The sequence below is a fragment of the Halichoeres trimaculatus genome, unplaced genomic scaffold (assembly GCF_033239565.1).
Source record: "Halichoeres trimaculatus isolate MK-OKI-2021-1 unplaced genomic scaffold, fHalTri1.1 fHalTri1_scaffold_12, whole genome shotgun sequence".
Classification (NCBI taxonomy): Eukaryota; Metazoa; Chordata; class Actinopteri; order Labriformes; family Labridae; genus Halichoeres; species Halichoeres trimaculatus.
The window spans coordinates 23,061,094-23,088,088 of record NW_027437190.1 but is presented as its reverse complement, the minus strand read 5'-3'; the positions used below and the strand labels follow the sequence as shown (position 1 = coordinate 23,088,088).

The following is a 26,995-nucleotide window of genomic DNA, read 5'->3' as shown; positions in this document are numbered from 1 at the left end:
AAGTTGAAATTAGCACACAAACACACTCTCACTCTCACTCATACACCGCACTGAATTTCAAATGAGAGTGATTACAATCACTTAATTGATAAATGTGACCACAAGGAGCCTCCTCTCATGATTCATAATCTATAAGTGGTATTTCTCAATAGCATATTTTTCTGATGCCAGTACTGTAAAAAATTGGGGCGACAGAGCCAGAGGGAGCAGTGATGATGTAAGCAGGGGGCTCTCATGGGACTGATGTTTTCTAAGCTTTTTACCGTAAAGGAATTCATCCAAGAAGCTGACCGTAACAAAGGAAGCCATTTGGCTGATTGCCAAGGGAGGAGCATGAAAACTGCAGTTTGTGGAGACGTCATAGAGCTTCACTCTCAAAACAAAGAAAGTGGTGAACTGTTTTCTGGAGACATCTGGCCGACTAGACGGTGAAATCGACTGGATATTACAAATTTGTGTTAGTTCAAGTTCAAGTTCAGATGTTACTCACTCCTGCTGATGATATCACCTGTCTGCTGTCTGTCCATGACAGCATCTTGCTACTTTATGCCTAATGAGCTGGACTTTTATAGGGCTGGGGGATTGTACCACATAAGTTGTGAAGGAAACCCCTCTAATCAGACCACTGAGTGTGTCACTTCAACCTACGGGAAATTAAATCCTGCCCTTTATGACAGCTTACCTTGGTAAAGGTAGCCTCTGTGTGTGGCCGTCACAGTCTTATTTGCTTTCTTGAGTCACGACCTTTTCTAAAGCATCCCCAATATTACAGGAAATGAGACCAGAGCAGATAGTACAATGTGTTGTATGATCCCCTCCTTAGTCAGGCAAATCTACCTGCACACTCATCATTTAACGTCAGAGGGGAATGAGTCCTGCATTGCCACCTTGTGGAATATTCCTTTGGTGTTAAAGTTGAGGTGAGTGCCAAACCTCAGAGGCCCCGCTGTGGGGAACAAGCTTGTCAAAGATCAAAGGGACACTGCAGGTCTTTCAGACTAGGTTTAAGAGTTTGTTTTATTTAAAACGAGTCATTAAAAACATATATGAAAGACAAGGACGAGTCATGTAAAGCTAAACGCTGTGTGACCTAGTCATGAGGCTTTACTCCCTGCGTAAAAGTAAGGTCTATAAAGAAACTAAAGCCAATACATTTCTCATACTTGAAATACCTAGATGAATAAACAAACTTATATGGAAATGTTATAAAAGAACAACTAGACAATGAAATACCCCAAAAATCAAATACAGTTGGTTTGTTGTTGCTGGAGCTCTTTTTTCAACTTTCATTCAATATCCTAAGAGAGACAAATCAATCAGAGCCGAGTCCTCTGATTGGCAGGGAGCTCATCCTGGTCCAGTCCCCATAAGAAGGTGCGAAGACGTGTCACTTCTTTTTGGAGCTCAGGGCTGGGGATTGGCTGGGAGAGGTCAAGGCGTGGGGTCTCATTGGGCAGGATTAGAGGAGGATGGTCCAGAAAGCTCTCAAAGATGTCTAAAAGATTCAATAAGGAAAAAAATTGACATAAATATTTTACAGTAGCATTCGCACAGTTCAGGTGTTACCCATTTGAACTAGTATTACCTCCGCTCAGCTCTGTCCCTGCTGGAGGGGCCCAGGATGCAGGCGGGGCTCTGGTTGGACCCAGCTTGTAATGCGTGAGCAGGTGGTGCAGCTGGGCGGGACTCAACAAGGCGTGGTCCTCCTGTAGATTGGTCCAGGATGACTGGAAGACGAGACATGGATAAAGATCAACAAACAGGTTTTTGATGAGGGCTAGGAAAACTCGGTACATGTAGCTGTGTTACCTGGATGAGTCGAGTCTTGGGAATACACAGAAAGTTGACGATGATTGACAGTTTCTTCATGAACTCAGAAGCTATGTCGCCTAATCCTGCGCCCTGTAGCCAATCAAGAACAAGGTCCAAGTTTGTACGGATCTGGACCGCTCTGGACCATGAAAACAACCCATCTGGACAAAGGAGGCAAAAGGAAAATAAAGCGTGTAAGCTTTAAAGAACGTACAGGTAGAATTTCAGAGGTTCAGCGTGTTCCCTCTTCACCTCTCTCCAGCAGAGTATTGAGCAAGGAGGTGTTGGTGAAGAAGAAGAGGTAGCCAAAGGTTTGCGATGTTAGCGGTGGGGACAAACACGCCTCCCGTGACAGCATCAGAGAACAGCGATACACTTCCACCAGTCCTGCAACTTTAGGTGGTAGGGCAGGGACATCATCCACCTCTTCGCTTCCTTCTCTTTTATCTTCACCCTCTGCATCCCGGACCCCATCCTTCTCCTTCTCCTCACTGGAGAATGGGTTGGTGTCCAGGAGCGCTGGAAGGAGTGAGTAGAGGGTCTATGCAAGAGAAAGGACAGAATCTTGAGTTCATGTTTTCAGAATTTGACCATTTTAATTGAAGTGCATCTGATTGGATGGACTAAAAGGAACCCTAACCCTCACTGAAGTTTTTGGAGCACTTTTATCAAATGTTTGATGGTGCCAAAAGCAGCTCAATAACTTTTTTGTATGTCACAGTATCCTACCCTGGAAAAGTGGCACAAATAGATGGTTGAAATTAGGTTACGTACCAATACAGATGATCTTCAAACATGCTTTTATTTATGAACACTTGTCTCCAAGGATGCAAAGCTCAAAAGAAATGCAGGAGCTTTTCACAGCTGGAAAAAATTAAACTAAATACTTTGTGGTTGTGAGAAAGCTTCACAAACATCTTGGAAAACAGAAAACAAATGTAATGAGCTTTTAAAAGGGACATTTTGAAGTCTCTTTGAGGAGTCTAATTTGCAGTGGCTTCTCAAAATTTGCACTATATTTGACATCTGGCGCCATTTGTAAAGGGTACATGTATCGGTTTTTGTATTCTTTCTGCCACACTGAGACATTTTTGTGTAGGTATATATAGTGTTTTCAATGTATTTTCATCTTGGTATCACACTGTACCTTTGTGAGGTGGTATACACACTGCTGGAAGGTGTGCATAATGACATCATCCAGCTGTGCCAGAGCTTCGGAGCAGGTGTCCATGTCAGCTGTGAGAATTGGGTCCCCTGGGGCTTTGAAGAAACATCAGCAAGATCAAACAGAAATTTTGTCCAGTGAAATCAAAGTCCAATCTTATTTCATTTCACAGGAAAATTGTGCTTAACTCACTGCCTTTGCTCACTCAATCACTTTATTCTCTATCTAGATCCCACTCTCACCTTCAAACTCCCACTCTTTCTCCATAGCTTCAACTTTGACCTGAAAGAAGTTCAGAAGTTCTGTGGCATTCGACATCCAGAACATCAGGGGTCGAAGGTCAGATGATAGTTTCTGGACATTTGGCGTGCTTATCTCCCCTTCCTGCTCTGTGGAGCTGGAGACAGTTATGTAATGCCAAAGTTATTTGAGCTGTAAAAGTTTTGTGAACATTCTCCTGTCAGTGTTTTGTTTGTGCTTTACAGGGGAAATACACCATACTGTGAGTAAAAATAGACTGATTTATGTTACTCAACTGCATTTGCTCCACATTTCCTCATCAACAATGTTTCCATCATACAAGAAAAATTTACCAAAGACATAACAGCACAGGCACAAATGTATCACACATCACTGGTCAGGAAATCTCTAAACAGAGGAAACATGACGTCGATCAAAAATGTTCTTACTTTTGCGTGGGATGCTTATCCCCAAATTCCTTAATGTTATCCTGTGAAGAGAGTTGGAGACAGAAGAGAGGAGAGACATCCCAGCTTAGTGTGGGGGTGGATGAGGGGGAGCAGAGTCTCGCCCTGCAGCCAGGACAATTACAGCACATTTTCCAGCAGGAGGGCGGTGACATCAGCTCATCCTCACTCCTGTCCACAGTGTAGCGGGCCACAATGAAGGGCACATGTCTGTCTAGTTGTCTGGTTTCTCTGTTTGACTTAAAGTTGCCACCAAAGTCTGCATACCTGATGTTTTTCTGCCAAGCTTGGTTAGCTGTGGTCATGGCCTTAATTCCATACATAGGTTCAGAGTTCAGACACTGCACAGATTAACCTACTTTGAAACCTCTGAAGACTCATTGTACATAACATAGAAGAGCAGGTTTATATTTTGAGCTGTTGTTTTTCAGCTCTAAATTACTAGATTAAATTTACAATCTCAAATGTTTGGAGGATGTTAATGAATAACTTTGGTGACCAACTTGCCAAAACATCAGATATGCATTTAAAGTTGGGTTAATGAGATGGTCATCTTACTAAAATGTTCTGAAATGTATTTCCCATGTAGGCTGAACCATACTAACTATGTTTTCATGTAATTCTGAACCATCTTAAATATACCAGAGTCCTAAGCTCTGGTTTTCGACTAAATACCTGTAAAATGTACAGTTCTTTCAGTCTCAATGTCACTTCACACTTAGTGTTACTTACCAATCATTAGTATGCCAACACATTGAACTAAGATGTTGTTAAACACGACAAAACACACAGGCCGTTTTCAAATTTGCATACTATACTAGCAGAGCCTATTGATTCGACCATAATGCAGTATGCAGTATGCAGTATGCAGTATGCAGTATGCAGTATGCAGTATGCGAACAAATGTCAGAGTTGTAGTATGAGAAAAACACCCGGATGACGTACTGAATCAGGAAAAATCCACAGTATGCATCGGACCAGTCTGCTTCGCCTACTGTTACCCACAATGCAATGCGCCTGGTCCCATATCAGAAGTGAAAATGGCAGAGAGCGGAGCAACAACAACCGGAGTAGCAGAGGAATATAGATATAAGAGCCATTTCTTTTTTTATCTTTAAATCCTCATCATCTCCACCACTGAAAGATAATATAAAATGCTCTCTCTGGCAATATATTTGCAGATAAGTTACTCGTGGTTTGTTTATTTTCTACATTTTCAATAAAGTTTTTTGGGGAAAAAAAGTCAGCCGTAGCCAACTTCTGTTTTCTTCGAACTGAAGACCAGCGTAGCATACTACAAAAATTTACCCAACTGAACAGTCATACTACATACTGCTTATGAAAGTAGTATGTAGTAGGCAGTGCCTACTACATACTACTTTAATAAGCAGTATGTAGTAAGCAAATTCGAATTAAGTAGATGAAGGGAGAAGGCCTCATAATAAATGACCCGCAGCACTGGTCCTTGGTATTTCTTGTTTGTTTTTGTCCCAGGCAACAAGGCTAACGCCTAGATTATTCTTTATTTTACATTTTAGGCCCTTGAGCTTTTCTTTTTACTCACCCAGACAATTTCTTTGATTAGATTTGCTGATTTGAGTAATATCTGTGGTGTGAGAGCAGGATCCAGGTGTTTGGAGGCATGATCAATCATGACTGACAGGAGATACGCAGGAGCTAAAGGTCCACCGCCAGAGTCTGGAGAAGAATTTTTGGAGATAATCTCCTTCAAGAAAAAAGACAAATAAATACAATGCAAGGATACTTTTTTAGACACCAGATAGATAGGATGACAGCATCTTTGTTTTGTCTATCTCACCTGTAACAGGGAATCTGCGTGACGAGGATGGAACTTCAGGATTGCCTCAGTAGATCCCAGGTACGTCCTCAGAGCCTCCTGCCTGTCAACCGACCCTGAAGGGCAGCAGGTGGTAGAGACATCGGTCTGCCATGGCAGGGTCAATGCCAGAGGTGGAGCTGGTGTCACACGGGGGTCACGGTACAGAAAAAGAAAGTGGTTCCCCAGACCTATCACATCCCCAGGCCTCAGGACGGTTTCCCTGTAGAGGGCCACTCCATTGTGTGTGACTGCTCCTCCTCTGAAGGGCCGCATCAGAGCTATAAGAAAACACATTTAGAGGACTACAACCCAGCAGGTGCACAATGGATGTGAAAGGATATGATTTAGTGACAGCTTTTGTACCTTGCCCAGTGGGCGTGTCGGGAACGGCTGAGTCTCTCCTGACCAGTAAGTGCCTGACCAACAGGTCCGGAGCAGAGAGGAACGTGTCCACCTTCAGAGGCCTCTTCCCCTTCCTCTCCCTCTCTCTATCCCTCTCTTTCTCCCTCATCGTGGGCTTTCTTCCAAACACATGGGTATGTCCCGCCATGATGTACAAAACAAAATCCTAAACACAACACAGTGAAGGGCAGAGCGAAGTCAGGGAGGTCTGTTATCTTAAAAGTACTACAGTTTATATCAGTCTCTTCATCTCCAAGATGTTAAGTTGAACAGAGGGCGGCTGATAAGGAATGAAGTGTGTCACAGTTTGCGACAATGGAGACCTGTGTGAGGTCATTGTGTGAGATGAAGTGATGTACACAGAGGAGTTGGGTGCAATCGTTGGGTTAATTGTTCCGGTATTGTGCTGCTCTGGGGCTGTTTTGTGCAGGATGCTGAATGGGAGAGGCTTGTGGAGGGATGGAAACCCTGATGGTATGTGGCGATTACAGACATGCAGGTATGATGTCATGTGCAGGGTGTGTGCACACATGGACAACTGTGAAATCTTTCACAGCATGCTTGTAAGGCCAAATTTGTGCACAGGAGTGTGTATGCCCCTGTGAACCATGTAAATATCTATGTGTGCTTCTGTTTATGTCTGCCTTTAGGACTATTTGTGTTGTGATATCATCTACCAGCATGTCTTGCCTTGCTCTGATCATAACCCTGCAGCAACAGGAAGTAGGGTCGGTCTGTGGGTGGAAGGATTAGACTTTGTGACATCACTTCCAGGTCGCAGTTGGAGTAATCTCTCTCATCCTCTGCTGGCTGGTTTGTCCATCCAACCTTTCCTTCAGCTTTTGAAGCTCTGGTCTGAAAAATAAAGGCTCAAGTCAAAGATGGTTAGACCATAATATGTCAGTTGATCAGTTTCTCTTATCACCTCCTCATCTTTACCTCTCCTGGCTGTGGGCTGATCATGCTCACTATGTTCTTCCTGTCCTGTATTGCTGTATTGTTGTTTGGCCGATTGCCTGAACCCCGTTGGTCCTTATTGACATGGTTGCCTTGGCGGCGCCGCAAACTCAAGTTCATGTCACTGATGCTCCTCCTGAGCTCTGTATTTCTTCCATGATGACCTCGCTCACTCTCCTCTGGTCCACCCCCTGATAACATCCTGCTTCGGCGCCAGCGCACACCTGTTACCCAGATGATCAGTTATACCCCACATCATGTATGAAAATGTAACCTACCTGCCTGTTAAGCGTTTAACTCACCTTGATAGGTCTCTCCTTCCCTCTCACGCTCCTTCTCCCTCTCCATCTCCTCTCTTTCATAGTCCTCCTTTTTTTGGATTTCAAAGCGCCGCTCAAATCCATCCTTAGGCCGCCACATGTCCACTAACAACAGGGGACATTCCCATGGGGCAACACTTCTCCGGCACTCTGTCTCCCATTTGATAGCTCCATCTGGCTGCGGGATGGGCTTTCCAATTACATCACACAACAGGAAGTCCTCTGGGCTGTGTTTCTGGAGAACTAGAAGGTAATAGAGGAAGGGGGGATTGAGGGTGGAGGATAATTATTTTTCCATAGAAGTACAGTTTATTTTTCATATTAGGTCATTCACAATTTGGTTAACAAAATGAAAGCGAGTAATCCTTTTAATGGGTCTCAGCAGAGGTTAAGATGAGAGAAACTCTTATACCTGCGTCATCTGTCTCCTCCCTCTCCCTCTCAGTGTACCGAGTGATGACCTGGGCGATGAGCTGCCTGGCTGTAGAGTGAATGTTGGCCAGCAGGGAGCGATAGTTGGCCCCACTGGAGAGGGCATCCCCATAGATCTTGATCAGGCCTGGAGCAGATGATGAGGCAGGGGGGAGGTAATGATGAGAGGAGGAAGTAGCCGAATGAGCCCAAACCTCTCTCTCCCTCTCCCCCACCGCCCGGTCTCGGTCACTGTTAGAGCGCCCTCGCAGGAAGAGGTGGGAAAGGCGCTTTGTGCGAGACTGAGGCCCTGCAGGCCGCGGCCTGAGGAACGCTGGGGAAGGGGATGGGGATTGGGCAGGGGAAGCCAGCGAGGGGGTGGAGGTAGAAAGGGAAGAGGAAGGAGCAGAGGGGGCCTCGTGGAGAGAGGCTGCGTCAGAGCTTGTGGTGGACCTGGGAACAACAGAGAAGGGGAAGACAGATGTAGGAGAAAGGAAGGGACCAGTCAGCTGTGAATTATGACTGACAAAACACGGACAAACAACAAGGACTAAAATAAACAGCGAATAGTCAAAGGATGTAAGGGATACTAATGACAGTGGAGGAAAGATGATAAGTTGCCATACTGCCAAACAAAAACCAACATGCAGGTTTCATGGACTAAGGACACACACAGAGACATGAAACAAGAGTTTAAGAGAGCTTAAGACTGACTTGACAGAGATAGCACTCGGCCAGCGACCCCCAAGCTTGGCAAAGTGTTTCCTTGGTGAGTTGATCCAAAGACCCACTGGGAAATGAAGCTTTCTGAAGCGAGGACTTCCAGACCCCTCCATCTTAAAGAGAGAGAAATGAAAGGATGCTGGCATCAAGAACCAAAACTGCCACCAAGTTCCCCTTATCTGCTTTATCTACCTCCTTGTTTTGGCTAAGCATGTATGTCAGCAATGCCAGGGCTGAAACAATAAAACAGTGGTATGATGTCAACATCAGAAGATATCAACAGGATGCCTACAGCAGGCTGTCAGCATGGTGAAAACAAGCAGGGAGAAATTAACTGAAAACACCCCCCTCTGCTCCTGGTAATCAAAGCGTGAATTTCCCATCCACAAACAGGAAGCATCTTTTGGAGGACTCATGTCCAGCTGTTGCACTGATAGGGGAATACCCACTTCACTCAATTCAACATCAAAATTAACATAGCGCTTCCATTTTCCTCATGAAAAAGATGTAATGCGTTGGCCTAAAAAGACAACTATTATATATCTTAGGAAAAACAACAACTATTTAAAGTACAAGTCTTGACAAAACGACACATCATTAAACATTTTCACACTTTTTTCTGCTCATAAACTCTGCTTTCATGATAGATAAGACATCATTTTTAATGAGCCTCACGTTCATCATGATCTTATGACAAAAATGACTAGTTTTATTCATTCCAAAATATGGTTTAAGTATTCAGTTTTTCAAAACACTTACCCACAATTGCTTCTTATCCGTCAAAAGAAAGTTGATGTAATTTTTTTAAGGCAAATTGCAAATATGCTGTTCAAAGTAACCTAAAAACCTTGAATGATTCACTTTTTCTTGGTTGAAATTCCATTTTTTTGTTCCTAAACTTGTTACGCATCTACTTACGAGACTCTAACCCTTAACACCCATTAGGTCAGTCGTCTGCACGAAAATACCTTTTTTTCTGTCTAACAGAACAAGGTCTGCTCCCTCTCTCCCTCCGGCTCTAGTCCTCTCTGGGTCTATAGATAGAGAAACAGGCCCATTGTTCTAAGTGACAGAATTTCCTTCCTCTGCAGTGGACAACACCTATATCCTGGCTGAGTGAGAGAAAGAGAGGGAGAAACTGGGAGAAAGCTGAGAGGGGTAAATTTATACACAGATATGACTTTTTTAAAAACCTTTATGGGAATTTTTCAAAACACAAAGACTATTTAAATCTTTCATAATCTAAAACAAAAAGACGCACAGTGTCATCCTGAGTTTATATGTCAGACAGGTCTCTGAAGCAACATCTGATCTGCAGGTTGTGGACATTTATATCCTGTACTGTGTTGTGATTTTGAAATGAAAAACAGACATTCCTGCTACACATCAAACACACACACACACACATACACACACACAAACACACACACACACACACACACACACACACACACACACACACACACACACACACACACACACACACACACACACACACACTCACACACCAATCATTTTGAAGTTTTGCTGGAAAGAGGATGAAGGAAACATACTCATTGAGAGACAGGAAGCCAGAGGGAGCAACAGTGACACCTGTAACCTTTGACCTCTTCTCCAACAGGAAGATGATGACGGACATAGAAAGGAGACTGTCTCTTAGTCAGCTGAGAGATAAATTCTTCAATATCTGATTTTCATGGCTGAGACAGGTCAGGGACCCTCAACCGTGCTTATACCAGGATACTGCATTTCAGCTTCAGCTATGTGTGGAACAGGCAAAAACAGAACAGAGGGCAACTGAGTGATACAGTAAAAGAAAAGGATCAGAGGGCTTGAAATAATACTTTGACTGTGAGGCTTCATGTATCTTCTCTCGAGGTAGATAAACAAAATAATATCTTGTAATGCATGTTGCTTTAATAGAAAATTAACATTATGGCCTCACTTGCCAAACAATGTGGTAGCTTCTAGACTGTTCTATGCAATGGTCTGCTGGGGAGAAGGCAGTACGGAGGGACAGGAAGAACAGATGGTCAGGAAGGCGAGTTATGTCCTGGACTGCACCTTGGACCCTCTCGAGGAGGTGGGTGAGTGGTGGATGCTAGCAAAGCTTGCAAAGCTGCATGAGACAGAGAGGGCTTTGAGTAAATCACAACACACCTGCAAGAAGGAGCACTACCACAGGATATTCCTTCCATCTGCAGTTAGACTCTGCACCACTGTCTGATGCTATCTTACCTAGATTTACACCATTGTGCCATCAATGACACTCATACTCATACAACAACACTCATACTCATTTGAGGCAGATATGGTAGGGAACCATCATCCACACACCACTGGCTGACAGTGGGAGCAATTTGGGGTTCAGTGTCTTGCTCAAACACAATTTGGCATGTAAATGCAGGAGCTGGGATCAAACCCTCAACCAAGTAACTACAACTGTGCCACTGATCCACAGCCACCCCTTTTTTTCCCTTTCAAATTCTGAAACAACTTACGACTATTCTAATATTTTCAGTATTCTGAACTGACCTGAAACACAGGCTAATGCTAATAGACGATGGCTTTACCCGGTTGAAGATTAAGAAATGTTATCACATTATCATTATTATTTTTCTATTTTAGATTGAAAGGCTGGTTTCAACGAGACGCCACCTTATTGGACTGCGTGACACTTATCCCAGAATCCTTTGCGGTTGGAAGGACGACTTTCCAGCGTTAACTGAGGACACGGTGAGGAACAACCCAAGGTGAGCTGTCTGTTTCTCTTCAGTTTTTATCCTTTTGGTATTTTGTTCTTGTTTTCTGGCCTCCTGCCGCCCCCTGAAACAACCAGGTTTTTGTAAATATGGCAGCTCACTTTCAGATCCAGAAACGTTGACGTTTTGGCATTACGCTAATATCTAGCTTTAGCTACTGCTACTGGAAACTCTGTTAAGCTATGCTAACTATGCTAACTTTTGTTTCGTATGTTACGGTGCCCTTTTTTTGATGTAAATCTATCCATAGATCAGGCGCAAGCCTGTGTAGTATTATCATGTACTCTTCTGAAACACACATTGTGATTGAAAGAAAAACAAAGCTTAACTTTATTGATACATATCGGTCCCGTGCTATTTTTAGCTTAGCTAGCATAGAGTTCATCGAAGTTACGCTGCTTGCCTCGTCTAAGGCTGACATCTAACGTTCTTTACAGAAGTGAATTGACCTTGTATGTGATCTGTTTTAGTTTTTCACGTGAAGCGAAAACACAAAGATGTCTGAGACTATTGAAGATAAGATCAAGTCATACAGGACTGCACCCTTCGACGCCCGATTCCCCAACACCAACCAGACCCGCAACTGTTTCCAGAACTACTTGGGTGAGGACGTGAACCTAGCTCCATGTTTAGACTCATCATGACATTGTTTACACAACCTTCAGTTAATGTATACAGTGTTTGATACCATGGATGATTAACTGTAAGATGCCTGACCTTATCATTATGTGTTTATGTTTAGTAACGTTTCTCACATTTACAAATTTAACCCCACTACATTCCTGTCAAAGGTTTCACTTTAAGTTAAACACACTAGTTTTTTTTTTATTGGTAGCATTTATGAATCAAAATAATATGCGCACCTTTTGACGATATTAATTTGTGAAAAACTTTGATTACTTTTTTAGCTCATTCTGTGTGACAAACACGAAGCACATCATAAGATACAACAGGGGTTAATGTAAAGGTATCTTTCTTCTTCTAGACTTCCACAGGTGCAACAAAGCACTGTCAGCCAGAGACCAAGATGTGGCCCCCTGTGATTGGTACCAGAGGGTATACAAAAGCCTTTGTCCCTTGAGCTGGGTGAGTTTTAGGGTTCCAGCCTTGATGATTTCCTTGGAAATTTTAAATGACTTATCTGTTTGGCATGCATTGTAAAGACTTTTAAAGTACACTCTTGATCAGTTTCCTCAAAGTAACTTCTTTTGGTTTGGAGGCCTCTTAGGACATTGAAGAGAGTTAAGAAATACTTCTTCTTTTCTGCTGTGCATCTTTCTCGTCAAATTAATTTAAAAAAAAGTCTTGAAACCGTTTCGTGTTTTGTCTCTTAAGTTCAAAAAGGTTGCAATTCTTACGACCGTTTGCACTGACTTGGAAATCGATGTGTTACATGTCCTTTTCTTTGAATAGAAATGAGCTAAAAGAAAACGTAATAGAGTACGGATTTGTTTTCAGTTAGGCTTATTCTTTCTTTCATATTTGTTACAGGTTTCCAAATGGGACGAGCAGATAGAGGCTGGGAGTTTCCCTGGAAAGATCTGAAATTTGCTGATCGTTGTAAATCAAGACAGTCCTTTACAGGAAATTCTGTTGCGTACATCTTTACCTCTGTTGTGTGCCTGAGGACAACTAATACAGCTTTCTAACCATCATTATCATCATCACTGATGTAACTAGTATTTACTTAAATTATAAATACGCACAACTTTAAAATGTTCAAATGTTAAGGTCAAGAGTTCGTTTCCTATGTCAATGGTAAACGTCTTTGACCTTTCAATCAATAAATACAGTTTTGACTTAACCAGAAGAGTCTTCATTCTACAGTTTCTGTGCTTTTTTCTTTTGAAATTTTTACAAGCCAGCCATGACCCAGTATTTTACATGGTACTCCTGCTCCATGAGTTCATGTTTAATACTTTTCCTCCTGACAAGTATACATTTTTAAAATACAGGCAGTGCAAGAAGACCAGGATGTCCAGATGGGCACACTTAATGATTTTGGTCTGTTCTCTAGAAAGGATCAAATAAATCCTTATATTCTATTATCTTTCTATGATATTGTACTAAGCTACTTTTATCAGTGATCTGAAGTCTAACTAGTTCCATACTTCAAATTGTTGCCATCTTAATTTTTCATTACATTTGCAGAGGCCTGCAGTCTTCTTGGATTGGAGTACACAGCCTCCAGCCATCTTCATTATAATAATACATCTTCAATATATTGTATCTTTCTGAACACCCCCAGGTCTGTCTACTCAAAGTATCATCAAAGTTAACCAGATGATGGCAGTGTTGTTATAGAAGCAAGAATGATTGCTTTGATGTAATACTCCATTTTGCCACAGAGCGGCACAGTTAAGCTGTAGCAACAACAGCTCCCATGGGCGTAGTTGAGATAAAGCCCTTTGATATTACATAAGGAAGCATTTCACAGCAGACAAGCATCTGAAATATTTGGATTAATAAAATACGCTGAGTCAGTGCTGAGCTTTAACAACCAAACAAAATAGATTTGTAAATTTTAAAGGCAGTGTTGTCATAGTGTTATTGAGGTGTTCTTCGACACATTCAAAGTTTTCTGAGTTCTGAACATCCTTTGCTTTAGCTGTGAGTTGAAAAAAAATGATCCATTGTGCGACTGTAACAAAATTGTTAGACTTAATAAAAAGATACTCCATAAGGATGGTAAATGTTTCATAAGGCAATGCTTTTTTAACTTAACAAAAAACAAACTCAAAAGTAAAGTCTCAGTCTTTTGAGTTACACTGCCCTTTACCTTTTATTAGAAGTAAATAGTGGCACGTCTGTCCTATATGCACAACCACAACCTTGAATTTCCGTAGCTCACCTCATCTGTTACCTCCCAGAGTATGTCCAGACTTGCCTGAAAGGTGTGTTCGACTCTTGTTTTGATCTCAAGAAATAAAATCTATAGGGTGTGATTTAAAGTAAAGTAGGGTTAGGGTTAGTGAACTTTGGGATATGTTAATTATTTACTTTTATTACTGCACAAATTCTGATTCTATAATTATTTTTTGTTTTTACATCAGGAGTCTGCAACCTTTACCACCAAAAGACATTTTGCCTCATCTCACTTGGATTCATGTCATTCCAGAGCCACAAAATATACTTTATCTCCTCCAAAAGCCATAGGTGAATACAATTTTAAACACGGTTAAAGTATGTTATTTAATTATCCCAACAAAATATTTTTTTAATTTATGAAATTGTAGAACTACTAAAAGAAGACTTGTATTTAATAACACAGCCTATATTGATAATGCTGCTCTACTCGTTATTTTTTATTGTCAGCTAATTTCTTGCCATCAAGTATGTATATTAAGCTGGCACGGCAGTTAAATGAATCCATTTACACAAAATTTAAAATCTATATTTTCTGCAGGTTTGTCTTTTTGTTACGTTATCCTACCAGGGGTGCAAAACTTGAGGTTAGCCACAGGTTAAGGTAAAGGCAAAATTGGTGGGCTGTTAATGTAGTAAAGTAGGGAAATGACAAGCTTTAAAATAAGATGTGATGCATGCGTTGTTCAACAATATGTTAAATCAATACTTTGTTTTAGTGTAAGGGTTAGGTTAGGGTTAGGGAAAGTGCATTCAGGGTTAGGGTCAATGTTTAGGGTTATGGTCAGTTTTTAAGGTTAGAGTTAGGGTTGTGTGTTTCAGCATTAGGTTCAGGGTTGGTGTCTCTTGGGTTAGGGTTAGAGCCGGTGTTGGTGTGTTTAAGGTTAGAGTTACAGTTATCATGGTTTTATTAGTGTCAAAGCACCATTAATACCTTTTGTAAGAAAAATAAAAACTCTAAATATCCACAATGTTAATTCAAAGCTACAAGGTGCCATAACCATAGAGTCAAAGAGCCACATGAGGCTCCAGAGCCATGGGTTGCAGACCCCTGTTCCAGATTGCCTCCATGCCTCAGTGGCAAGTAATAAACAGGAGAGGGCACTTTTGTGCCAAATTTTTAATGAAAAATCTGCTGAAAACGGTTATTGCAACACTTCCTCTCAGTCTTTCAGGTAACAATCACACTGCTGATCTGTAGTCTGATCTGATAATAGTCAAAAATTTTCTGACCACAATTTTATAATCAGTAAAGCATACTATGCTGTTCAAACCACACAACCAATAACCAAACATTTAGAAAATTGCCAAAGTTCTGGGAAAAGTGAAAACATTATTAATTTACAGAAACATGAAAACTACTTGTTCGTTGTGATTAAAAAAGCTTTTCAATTGCAAAAATTATATTGTTTGTTCTACATGGTTACAAACATATTCCCATCATCATAATCTTACACACACACACACACACACACACACACACACAAATTTGGGCTGTGGCAGGAAGTGGTTTGTTGTGTGTCCATGACAAAGTGAAGAAGATAAAGACCAAGCGGATGCATCTTTTCTTCACTTCCTCCCTCTTGAAGTGTCTCTGTTTCTCTCTGTGTCTTTCTGTGTTTGCAGATGTCTCATAATTTGATCTGCTCACTCAGTCCAGGTCACCAGAGGGGATGCTGAGGGATGAGTTTCCTTAGCAACAGCTCCCAGGATCCAGATGGGATGTAGGGACAGAGATGTGTAAAGTAGTGAAGAATGAGGAGTGAACCTAAACACCAGCACGCCCGCCTCTCTATTATTTCCTCTTTTTGTTTTCTCAAGAATTACTCGTCATTTCATGCGTAAGTGACAGCGTTTTGAATTTAGGACTGAAAACTCAAAGAAAGGGAACCATCTGCCCTCCTTCAAGTGACGTCTCCAATCATCTTGACAACCGACAAGTTGCATCAGAATGACTCTTTTCCTGGAGGAGTGAATTTAGACTATGATGCAATGTGTATGTAAATGAGATGCGGGGGTGTGGATGGGTGACACATTTTTAAAAACATCAACCTTTGCTCTCAAGTCACATTTCACTTTACTTTGATCTATTAAAAAGTACAATAAAAAGTACAGAAGACTTTTTTGTGTTATCTAATCTTTTGTGTTCTTATTTTACCAACTTTATTTTTTGATTGAAAAGGAACTTTGCATCATACCAGAGTTAGCTCAAAGCTAAGCTGATTTACATCTGCAGTCCCTAGGCAGGTCACAATTGAATCATCATGTAAGCTCAAATATGGGCGTGCGCACGCACACACACACACACACACACACACACACACACACACACACACACACACACACACACACACACACACACACACACACACACACACATTTAGATATCAGACAAAAGTTGTTACATTAGAATTCAGCAAATCTTTGTAAACAAACAGTAAGATGCTCAAAATTTCCTGGAATATGACCGTGAGACCCGTATATGTGACCTGGGCTGGTACAAATTTTATATTAATGCCAACTGAACTTTTAATTGCACAGCTCCACATCCCACCTTGTAATTATTTCTCTTTATTATTATTTTCTGTTTTTTTTTTTCTTTTTTCCCTCATAAATATTCTTTAATGTTCCATATCTTTACATTTTACATCTTAATTTTTTGATATTCTATTTTATACTCTGTAACATAAAATATAAAGCAATATAGCTTGTGAAGCTTATAATTCTGTCTTATTTAAGTGGTTGCTAGTCTAACGATATTATTTTCTTGATTGTGAGCACCAATACACCAAGTCAAATTCTTTATATGTGCAAATGTATTCAGCAGTAAAACCTGATTCCAATGAGTTACAGGTCCCACATTGTCATCATCAAAAGATAAAAAAACATTCTCCCCCACATTTATTATATTTATATAATGATATTATATTTATATAATGATTTATATGATACTGGTGAGTTATATCAGGTGGGTTCAGGTATATTAGAGGTATATTATAACAGTTCTAATTCCAGCTCTCTTTATCTTCCTCTCTCTTTGCAGGATTAGTAACAAAACTTTATTAAAGCACACTGTTTTGTCCACTCAGTACTTCAAGTTATTTCACTATCTTGTACTGAATGTTCTCCTAACACTGGAGCCCTGTGGTAGTTAAGCTTTATTGTTTGCATTAGATAATTGAATACATTTAAAATGTAAAGCAAAAAAAGAGATATTATGAGAGTTAGTTTGAACAAATGGTAAGGGTAAACATGACACAATTGAGAAATTAGCTTAAAATTAAAGTTTGTTGAATTAATCATAAAAACTTCACATGCACATCAATGTTGATTTTTCCCTGCATCTTTGTAAATCTGTGGTGAAGATATGTCAAGTTACTCTAACTAAAGGCCATATGAATACACTAGTGTTTAGATTCATCACATAAGCATGTAAATAGTGTCCCAAATTGATGCCGACCACACCCTCCCATTTTTGTTTATTGTGGTCACCTTCCTCCAAAGCTCAGTTTTTAAATTTGGGCTGTGTCTTTAAGTAGTCCCATTTTACCATATGTCCCTACCTTGCTTATAGGATGTGTCTCAAATGAGGCTGAGATGATTCAACATTTTAATGTTGTGTTTTTTGTTTGCACATTTGTCTAAAACAAATCTCTGTTTTAATCTAGAATAGCAGTTGAGAAGAAATGTTTGTCTCTGTTACTGCGTACAAAGTCCTCCAAATCCCATATTATACCAAAGTGCCTGGCCTTCTGACACCTGCAAATCAAGATTTACTAGGAATGTTTAAAGTTGCCATAAGAATCACAACAAACAGCAGCCAAAGGTGCTCATAAGGTGGATTTAAAAATGGCTCTGGGCCTCTCGTATTTCTAGAAAAAAACTTAAATTCCGAACTGGGATTTATGTAGGCTCCAAAGATTAGACATAGCTGATGAAGAATTAGGAGGACTCTCCGTTTGTTTGCCACCCACTGAGTCAGTCTCATGATTTCTGCATGACCAGGCTTTGTATCAAAGCTACGTGCACATTGCCTTTTGTTCTCGCGCCCCCGGTGGCCGGCCGACAGGCCAGCAGCAGCACAGAGACTTCTTTCACCGGCACCGTTTGTTCTTCACCACTGGTCCGTACCGTACGCCCGCACGGGTGCGACCCCCTCCTCCAGCTGAACGGAAACGCTGCTGCGCCGCTGCCACATACATTACGACAGAGACGAGTGAACCCGAAGTGACTCGGCCGGATGATGAGAAGTCTTCGCGTGCGTATTCTGGAGAATCCAATGACTAAGAGAGAGGAACGTGCCGCTGAAATCGTACCAGTTATTGAAATGAACTTCAGAGAGGGAGGACCAAACTTCCACTATAAAATCAGGGCCGTACCAAACTGACTTTATTTATTATACAAAGGCTGGCAGTGGCACACATCCTATTGAACGGTAAACAGACATTTATTTCTATTTATTAATGGCTTTGGGGATGTGTGACTGTAACACATATCCTTCACTTGCAAACTTGATTTGCTTTATGTATGTTTACTTCAATATTCCATTTATTTGAAGCAACTAATTAATAGTTAATAATGACACATTTTAGGTAAAATCCAGTTGAACAGTAGCTCCAAACTCAGTAAGAGTTATTTTAGTCTCTGGAGACAATTTAGAGGTTTTGTGATGCCCTGAATTGATAGAAAAGAAGCAGTGCAACAGTAATTTAATTAAGAAAAGGGGGATTACATCACTTTTCTTATTGTATTCATGAGTGGAGAGAGCAGAAGAGGAGGGTGAATAAGGAAGCAGAGGGAGGGGTTTGCTGTCGTTTTGGGTTCTGACTCCTGATGAACTCAGTGAGTGTAGAAAAGTCCTCCAGCAGCTACAGAGTCTTACATCTCATCCAGAAGGTGTGTACGGTTTGTAATCTCTATAGGGCCAGGGAATTCTTAATATAACTATTATAATAGAATACTTTTTCTTATTAAATGAGTTTTTAACTCTGTTTTGAGTGGACAAAAAAGTGACAGATGCGTCTGACTAGATTATCAGGAAATGCTGAAGTGTTTGTTTGTTTTCCAGGTTGGCCCTGATCATTTCCACAGAGGTGTGTCTTCATAAGGACAAACAGGCAGCTTGGTCTGAGAGGGGTTCTGTTTTTAAGGTCTCTGAAGAAGTGATACATTTCCTGTCAAGCAGCAAAGATGGAGCGGATGGAGGAAGATAAGGTATATCATTTATTACTTCTTTTGAGCTTTGGTTATTGTTGACGAGTGTATAAACTTTCTTAATTTCAAACTGATGTCACCCTTTGTTTCTGTCTGTCATACCTCCCCATGTTTCCTGAGGAAGCTGGATCAATCTATTGCCATTGTTAGTTTTACCATTAGCTTCAGTCTCAGGCCAAACACCTCTTAATGAATGAGAGCCTGTTATTTACAAGTCACAGGCTGGCAATTCTGTACTTTTCCTATTTGGCATGAGCAGAAGCTGGCGGTGGGAGTCGAGCACTACAGGACGTGACTAAGTGAGAAAGAGTGGGAGACAGGGCTCATGGGTGACAAGTTTGAACTTGAGCTTGTTCAGGTTTCATGCTTTTATTTGTGTGCTGCATAGAGAGCAGGGATGAGGAAATAGTGGCAGGTTACAGAAAGAAGGTGGAGCAATGTCTGCACATGTAAAAGAACACACTTACTACTGAGGAAAGGGTATAGTGCTTCTGATAACACGACAAAGATAACATGTAAAAGTGTTTAAAGTCAAATATTGAATTTGATTATGTGTTTGATGTTCACAGAGGCTGAAAAATTATGTCCTACTCAAGCTGTTGCAAGACTGAGTGGCTTCTCTTTTGAAACACACTGCAAGCTGTTACTTCATTTCTGTAGTGATTTCCTAATGTTTTAAAACTATCTGCATTGATGAGACTACATAAGTCACACTGAACCCTACTAGCCATAACATCTTTAAATATTTAATTACTATATCCTAAGGATCCGTATCGGTTTCCTGCAATTATGAGACTGTGTCCAAAGGAATTGATGCAAAAGTCACATTGTGAAATAGATGTCAGATAACAGAGAGAGAAAGAGAGAGGCAGGAAACAAAGAAGCAAGATGATGTGAGTGTAGAGTCATTACTTTGCACAACAGGATGAACTCCTGCAGCACATCAGCCTGTGGATGTCTGAAAAGATATGAAATTGTTATAAATGATCATCTATTAATTGGATAAAGTGACTATAGGCACAGGAATTCAGCACATTAAGAAGGTGGAGAGTGAGGTTCAAAGTTCAGTCTTGGCTTTGCAAACAGCTGTACCACAATAATCTCACAACAAGATCCTTTTTGTCGTACTGGAGCCTCCAAACTGGTCACATGAGCTTCATTAGCAGACTGTGTTACACAACTTGATTGTTTTTAATAATTTCAGTCAGACACATCTTAACACTTTGAACTCTATTTATCATGTAATCAAAGTGCCCAGATTTTAAGGATTTTAGTTCAGTTTATTGTAACATATTGCATGATGTAGATTTGTGTCCTAACCTGTTTCATCAGGATGTCATACACTACATTCTTATGCAAATATTTGACTTGCATTTTAAACAGCAAGTGTTCATACTAAGCAACAGTCCTCGCTAGGTTAACATTGAAAAAAAAATACAATACAAAAGTATGGTGGCCCTGAAGGTCAATTCCACAATTATTTAATTGCTGCAAAAATATTTCACTGTATGACAAAAATATTTCATCAAATGCACAAAACATTTCAATCACTTAGAGCAAAAAACATTCCATGAAAAATGTAAAAGTATTTTTTAAAAATACAAAACTTAAAGGAATGCAAACAAAAATTGTGATAACATATTATGAAACATAAAAAAAAATGCAAAGTATTTTTACAATTAGAAAAAAAAAATTACTGGGAAAAAAAAAAGGTTTTGCCATCCATTCTCTACTGCTTATCCTGTTCAGGGCTGTGGGTGGCTTGAGCCTATCCCAGCTGTCTTAGAGTGAGAAGAGGGGTACACCCTGGACTGGTTGCCAGTCAATCACTAGGTTGACACACAGAAACAACCTTTCACTCACACCTACAGCCAATTTAGAAATCCCAAGTAGTCTAATAGACTTATTTTCAGACTGTTTGAGAGAGAACCCACACATACATGGGGCATAAATGCAAACTCCTCGAAGAAAGGCCTGACTTTCCCCAACAGGGATTCAAACTGGTGACCTTCTTGCTGTGAGGCAACAGCACTGACCCCAGCACCACCATGCAGCTAGACATGCTTTTGTGCCTGGTAAAATACTTTAAATATTTGCTCAGTGAAAATTTTCAGTGTTTCATGGAGTATATTAGAGATATGTGAAACAGTTTTTCATTATGACATGTTTGTGCAGTTGACTGCAACAATGACTACATGTCTGTGCATCCACATGATGCTTCTTACTCAGCCACTCTTTTACTGGAACGTGCATTATGGCAAGAGGTGACTTTAACAATGCTATAGTCTGACCACAGTCTTACTCAACAGCAGCAGGTTGTTGCAGAAACAACTGATTCAATTTCACATGTGAATGCATCAAATTACAACACACTACATCCTCGTGTAATTTTTCTTCTTTAATCTCTTCTGGTAAAGTTTGAGTGTGCCACACCCAGTGCAAATCCTGCAAATTGTGGAGGAAATGTCAAACATGCTAAAATGTTACTACAGTTGATTTTTTTCTTGATTTCAGATTTTCTCATGTGCATGTTGATATGAATTCTCAAAGCGTTGGTTTGCCTTTCCTTCTTTAAAATGTTCTTTCTTTTCATCATGCACTTGTTTTTTAGAGCTTTGTATTTGAATGTCTACAGCACTTCCTGTGACACACTGTCAGTCACAAAAAGTTCAACACACGTCAAAATCAGGGTGCTCAGCTTGTTTTAGTCTTTCTTATAGGACAAGGCCATGATGTCCTCCTGAGAAACAAACTGTGGTTTGATTACGGCTGACTATCTTGTTGTAGCAAAATATTCTGTGAAGACATGTATCAGTCTGATTATTTGCATTTTTACGTAATGAACTCTGATAAGAGCCACCCCAGATAGCAGGAACAACTCTCTGTAGCAGAACAGACTGTTTAATTCGGGAGAGGTGGACTCTTTGAACTGAGCACTGATTTTTTAAAGGACAAAATGTTGAGGCAGGTTGTCTGTTTCAGGATGTTTGAGAAATTTGTTACTTTATCAGATAATTGTATCATCTTAAGTTAAAAGCTGGGACATGGCTCATTGTTCTTGTCGTTGCACATTGACTACTTTGAAACAAGTGTGGTTGCAAATTTACAAAACAACATCATCATTAGCATCATGAGTCTTTTGCTGGTGTTGGAAGTTCAAGTTGAGGTTTAAACAGGGTAAGATTTAAAAAAAAAAATGCAAGGATTTAACTGGACGATTAAAATGGCTTACTTTTCACTAACAAGCCCTTTTTAGCGCTTAACCATTGGACTCCGCATGCAAATAATCACCTTTGCAGTAGTTCCTCGAAAGTAGCTGTGTTACAGTAAAAAAGGAATAGATGAAGTCTTTCTGTTAGCTGCTGAATCAAACTGAATCTTCCTCTGGGGTTTTCCATTTTTGGTAAGAAGCCTGCATGTCCTTTACCTATAACCTTATTTAAACCAATTACTCTCTTAAGCTCAGCCTAGTTGGATACTTAAACATATTTTGAATCCATCTCCCCTGCTGTCCCTGCCATGTTGGAGATTAATCTCCTGTGTATTAGTGCGTTATTATGAGCTAAGCCAACTTTAATTCTGAAACCAGCAGGGAAAAATGCTCACAATAGGATTCAGTCTTATTCTCTGAAGGTGTCTTTAGCTACTTAGCTGAGAAATACCTCAGAGCTGCAAATCATGGAGCCAGAGCCGTGTTGTAACACCTAGCTCTCACAGCAGTGCTGTGAGTGTGCTAATGCAGAGAGCTGCAAAAGAGGGAGGGAGGGCAGATGCAGAAAGCCTCATTGTGTGGAGTTACAAGTGTCACTATAAACAACAGGAGCTTTGTGAAGCCAGGAACAGGCCATATTCAGCACACACACACTGGAGACATGTTTATCCATGAATCCCATCCGCTCATTGTTTTAATCCATCAAATCTCTCTGTCTTTTTGTCTCTGAACAGCCCAAGAAGAAAGTGACATTTTACCTGCTCTACTGTGTCACAACTGCAGTCATCGGCTCCCTGCAGTTTGGTTACAACACCGGGGTCATCAATGCACCAGAGCAGGTGTGTGTTTGCAACACGCTAACCACAAAGCTGAACTGATGTTTGGTGTTTTCATGCACAGAAGTATCCTAATCTTTTAAAAAGTTTGTCATAAATCCTTGATTAATAAGAATTGCAAAAACAGATTTGTTCATTTTTGATCAGACTTGTCTTAAATTCTATTTTTAGATTTATTTTCAAAGCCAAGACAGTTTAAATAATTTACCTTCATTGGTATTTTCCTCTTTGTGTAGTTTTGTGTGGTTAAATCACAGTTATAGGCTTGACAGTGAAGTTTTCCTGGACTGTTAGAAGCCACACTGCCCCCCTGTGGATGTGTCAGAAATCTCCAGGAAAACACATCAAGCACAGATGAATCAGTTTAAAAGGAGGCATTATTAATCCTGTCAATCTTGTCTGTGGTTTGACAGAAACTGCGTAGGTTTTTCCAGAATGTGTCCATGGAGCGGTACGGGGAACCTTTCAGTCCAGGAACTAACACAATGGTTTGGAGTTTTGCTGTTGCCATCTTTAGTGTTGGAGGAATGATCGGGTCTTTCTCTGTTGGAGCCATGGTCAACAAATTTGGCAGGTGAGAGCAATGAGTCAATACTTGTTTTATGAACATTGGTTCATCTACGTGGTATCAAGTTATTCCATCTCTCTAACTTCTTTCTGTGTCCTTTGCAGGCGTAAGTCTATGCTGCTGGTTAACGTCCTGGCTGTTCTCGGTGGGGGTCTGATGGGACTGTCGGTTGTGGCCCAATCTTTTGAAGTAGTAATTGTTGGCAGGTTTATCATTGGTGTGTTCTGTGGTCTGTGCACTGGCCTGACTCCCATGTACGTGGGCGAGATCACCCCCACTGCCGTCAGAGGAGCCTTCGGGACGCTGCACCAGCTGGGTGTGGTTGTTGGGATCCTAGTGGCCCAGGTAAAATGCTGAGATATTGTGATTCTGTTTCCTTTTGTGTTTGGTAGAGCAGATCCTGTGTAGTTCTGCAGTCATAGTTTCTCTCTGTGGATAGAAAAACTATTGATTGATCACTGGACACCAAACTGAATGAAATCTGCTTTCTTAGATCTTTGGTCTTGAGTCTCTCCTCGGCTCAGACACTCTGTGGCCTCTGCTGTTGGCTCTGACAATCCTACCCGCCATACTGCAGTCTGTCATGCTGCCCTTCTGCCCTGAAAGCCCCAGATACCTGCTCATTGTCCTGAATAAGGAGGAAGAGGCAAGACAAGGTTTGTTATAACTTCATTTACAAAAGAGACCTTCTTTTTTTAAGATGATGGACGCACTTTCTTGTAATTTCATTGTAATGACTAATTTTAACATTTTTTCCTCTCTATTTATCCATCCTGTGTCTCTCCCTGTAGCACTGGTGCGTCTTCGGGGCTGTGAAGACGTGAACGATGACATTCAGGAGATGAAAGAGGAAGGGATGAAGATGGCCCTGGAAAAGAAAGTGACCATCCTCGAACTCTTCCGCTCTCCAAACTACCGCCAGCCCATCATTATCGCCATCATCCTGCAGCTCTCCCAGCAGCTGTCTGGCATCAATGCTGTGAGTTCACATCATAACGTGTCATAGAGCAAAGTGTTAGCGATATAATTAGCACGTGTTAGCCCATGTGATTTTCAAGCTCATCAGCTCATAAATCTTGAAGGAGCATTCACCCCCAAGGATACATATGTTTCTGACAAGCACCCAACAAGGGATGCATTAGTGCTCCAGGCAGTGTTAGATTGAGTGCAATAAGCTAGATCTCTGAGGGCCAACAGCAAGAGACAACACAGTGGTATTAAATAGGTATTTCATCAATAAGGTCATGTTACTCGGCTGACTACATGTGTTAGCAAACACTGCGTCGGCCCCGATAATCACCATGATGCTGCTGTGGCCTTTGGCTACAGGCTGTAACATTGATCGTACCCTGACAGACAAGTTAGCATTCATGAGCTACATCAATGACCTGTACTGCAGCTCAAACATAAGGCAACTTGTGGAAGTTTTTCATAGTAATTATTCCTAAAGGTTAAAGCTAATACAGTTTTTATATCACAGTGCATTTTAGCCTCTTTAGCTAACTGCTTATAGTTTACAACCCTAAAACCAAAACACACAAGTGTTTAAATTCTGTCACAACAACTCAATGAGCATCCTACTCATTTAAAGTATTTCTATTATACTTAAAGTCTCTGAAAACAGCTCTGCACTTTATCTACTTAACACTGAATAGCATACTGTCAAAGTGTGTGACTAGCTAGCAAGTGTAGTAAAGCATTAGCCACAGAAAAGGGAGATGTTTTTGTCAGGAGTTTGACAACCAAAACAGATTGAAAGAGAGAGTGAATACTGGACTGACATTATCTTGATTGGCATAAACTTGACTCAATATACAAGCTAGTCTTACTGTGTGTCTGCTGAATGTGTAGCACCTGTGTGCTAACATGTTAGCATAATCAGCTCTTACAGGCAGTTACAAGTGGTGGGTTTTAAGTTGGTTGTTGCACTCCTTAGTCGCTCAAGAATCCCTTACTCATGTTTTTGTGATGTCATTGTTTTCAATGGAGTAAAATGCTAACCTCTCCATTCTCTCCCGTGTCAGGTCTTTTATTACTCTACAGGCATTTTTGCAACAGCTGGTGTTACTCAACCCATTTACGCCACCATAGGAGCTGGAGTTGTTAACACAGTGTTCACTGTTGTTTCTGTAAGTATCTCCAAATCTGCATTTTGCATCTCAGCACCAGCTTGGAGTTTGAATTTTGTGATGATTAATCACATTTTTGTTTCGTCTCCAGCTCTTCTTGGTTGAACGAGCAGGACGGAGGACATTGCACCTAATTGGCCTCGCTGGAATGGCAATCTGTGCCCTCATCATGACCATCTCTCTGTCTTTGGTGGTGAGTAATGGTTGAATGACTTCTCATTTCCCTTTTATTTTGCTAACCAGAATAAAAAGTGTCCTTATTTCAACCTCATTATATCTTCAATTGTTTTTTTTTCCTGTCTGAGCAGGAGACCAACCCGCCTCTCAGCTACCTTGCCATAGTGGGTGTGTTCGGTTTTGTTGCCAGTTTTGAGATGGGTCCAGGTCCTATTCCATGGTTCATTGTGGCCGAGCTTTTCTCCCAGGGCCCCCGACCAGCTGCCATGGCTGTCTCTGGTTTCTCCAACTGGACTGCTAACTTCCTGGTGGGACTGGGTTTCCCTAAACTGAGGGTATGGACATAATTTCAAAAAACATATAGCAAAAAAATCTTCAGATGTTCAAGCAGTTTGAAGTTTTTATGTACTTACAAATGTTTCCCCCTTCATTGCTCAGGAGCTGTGTGGTCCTTATGTCTTCATCATTTTCATGATCCTCCTCATCATTTTCTTCATCTTCACCTTCTTGCGGGTGCCTGAGACCAAAGGGAGGACCTTTGATGACATTGCTCAGGGATTCGCTTCCAGTGTAGGGAAACCTGCCACATCCCCAGATCCCGAGGCTATGGTTGTTGGCCTGCCAGAGAACAAAGATCCTGTACCCCAGTCGCCCACAGAAAAGGTCCCTATGGTGGATATGCCTCCAGAGAAGCAATGAGTAAAAAGAGGAAAATAGTTTTGGTGTATGAAACACAGAACATGGTTGAAGCAAATAGAAATTTAAAGGAGTTATAGGGCATAACTCAAAAATTATGCAAGAGAGGAGCGGTGATTTTTGTTTTTAGAGAAGACCACCTCCGTGCATTAACACAGAAACAAGGTTTTAGTGTTTTTAATGTGTTTTACGAGTGCCTT

General features: G+C 40.9%; 3 protein-coding genes and 1 long non-coding RNA gene across 5 annotated transcripts; 2 read left to right on the top strand and 2 right to left on the bottom strand.

The window, feature by feature from the left end:
- Positions 1 to 1,022: 1,022 nt before the first annotated feature.
- Positions 1,023 to 9,356, bottom strand: rasip1 (Ras interacting protein 1). Its single transcript, XM_074684341.1, has 16 exons — positions 9,097 to 9,356; positions 8,329 to 8,450; positions 7,616 to 8,067; positions 7,186 to 7,446; positions 6,866 to 7,107; positions 6,617 to 6,781; positions 5,888 to 6,092; positions 5,504 to 5,802; positions 5,249 to 5,410; positions 3,667 to 3,707; positions 3,220 to 3,374; positions 2,960 to 3,072; positions 2,065 to 2,353; positions 1,810 to 1,973; positions 1,586 to 1,727; positions 1,023 to 1,495 (listed from the first exon to the last, which is right to left on the bottom strand). Exons 2-16 carry the CDS (start codon positions 8,448 to 8,450, stop codon positions 1,317 to 1,319), a joined length of 2,991 nt encoding a protein of 996 aa, XP_074540442.1. The 5' UTR covers positions 9,097 to 9,356; the 3' UTR covers positions 1,023 to 1,316.
- A 1,609-nt stretch (positions 9,357 to 10,965) lies between these two features.
- Positions 10,966 to 12,909, top strand: cox6b2 (cytochrome c oxidase subunit 6B2). The gene is made up of 4 exons (XM_074684345.1): positions 10,966 to 11,090; positions 11,570 to 11,702; positions 12,085 to 12,185; positions 12,591 to 12,909. Exons 2-4 carry the CDS (start codon positions 11,597 to 11,599, stop codon positions 12,642 to 12,644), a joined length of 261 nt encoding a protein of 86 aa, XP_074540446.1. The 5' UTR covers positions 10,966 to 11,090; positions 11,570 to 11,596; the 3' UTR covers positions 12,645 to 12,909.
- A 5,223-nt stretch (positions 12,910 to 18,132) lies between these two features.
- slc2a3b (solute carrier family 2 member 3b) lies at positions 18,133 to 26,798 on the top strand. Of its 2 annotated transcripts, none has more exons than XM_074684342.1 (11): positions 18,133 to 18,399; positions 19,033 to 19,178; positions 23,124 to 23,228; positions 23,639 to 23,799; positions 23,898 to 24,138; positions 24,287 to 24,449; positions 24,585 to 24,772; positions 25,818 to 25,922; positions 26,014 to 26,115; positions 26,231 to 26,434; positions 26,538 to 26,798. In XM_074684342.1, exons 2-11 carry the CDS (start codon positions 19,155 to 19,157, stop codon positions 26,796 to 26,798), a joined length of 1,554 nt encoding a protein of 517 aa, XP_074540443.1. In that variant the 5' UTR covers positions 18,133 to 18,399; positions 19,033 to 19,154. The 2 variants fall into 2 exon arrangements, with proteins under 2 accessions (XP_074540443.1, XP_074540444.1); XM_074684343.1 differs by lacking the exon at positions 18,133 to 18,399 and adding an exon at positions 18,744 to 18,860.
- Positions 24,086 to 26,642, bottom strand: LOC141801337 (uncharacterized). The gene is made up of 3 exons (XR_012599385.1): positions 26,513 to 26,642; positions 26,255 to 26,428; positions 24,086 to 24,222 (listed from the first exon to the last, which is right to left on the bottom strand). It is a non-coding gene; the product is annotated as an uncharacterized LOC141801337 (long non-coding RNA).
- Positions 26,799 to 26,995: the final 197 nt, after the last annotated feature.

What these genes read in the sequence shown, in the direction of transcription:
- slc2a3b (XM_074684342.1), top strand. Translation starts at nt 19,155, where the DNA reads ATGGAGCGGATGGAGGAAGATAAG. An exon ending in AGCGGATGGAGGAAGATAAG is followed by an intron (nt 19,179 to 23,123) that starts GTATATCATTTA and finishes GTCTCTGAACAG; the next exon opens with CCCAAGAAGAAAGTGACATT. An exon ending in TGGGTTTCCCTAAACTGAGG is followed by an intron (nt 26,435 to 26,537) that starts GTATGGACATAA and finishes TTCATTGCTCAG; the next exon opens with GAGCTGTGTGGTCCTTATGT.
- cox6b2 (XM_074684345.1), top strand. Translation starts at nt 11,597, where the DNA reads ATGTCTGAGACTATTGAAGATAAGATCAAGTCATACAGGACTGCACCC. An exon ending in CTGTTTCCAGAACTACTTGG is followed by an intron (nt 11,703 to 12,084) that starts GTGAGGACGTGA and finishes TTCTTCTTCTAG; the next exon opens with ACTTCCACAGGTGCAACAAA. An exon ending in GCCTTTGTCCCTTGAGCTGG is followed by an intron (nt 12,186 to 12,590) that starts GTGAGTTTTAGG and finishes TATTTGTTACAG; the next exon opens with GTTTCCAAATGGGACGAGCA.
- rasip1 (XM_074684341.1), bottom strand. Translation starts at nt 8,450, where the DNA reads ATGGAGGGGTCTGGAAGTCCTCGCTTCAGAAAGCTTCATTTCCCAGTG. An exon ending in CCGAGTGCTATCTCTGTCAA is followed by an intron (nt 8,068 to 8,328) that starts GTCAGTCTTAAG and finishes TGTTGTTCCCAG; the next exon opens with GTCCACCACAAGCTCTGACG. An exon ending in ACGCAGATTCCCTGTTACAG is followed by an intron (nt 5,411 to 5,503) that starts GTGAGATAGACA and finishes TTTTTCTTGAAG; the next exon opens with GAGATTATCTCCAAAAATTC.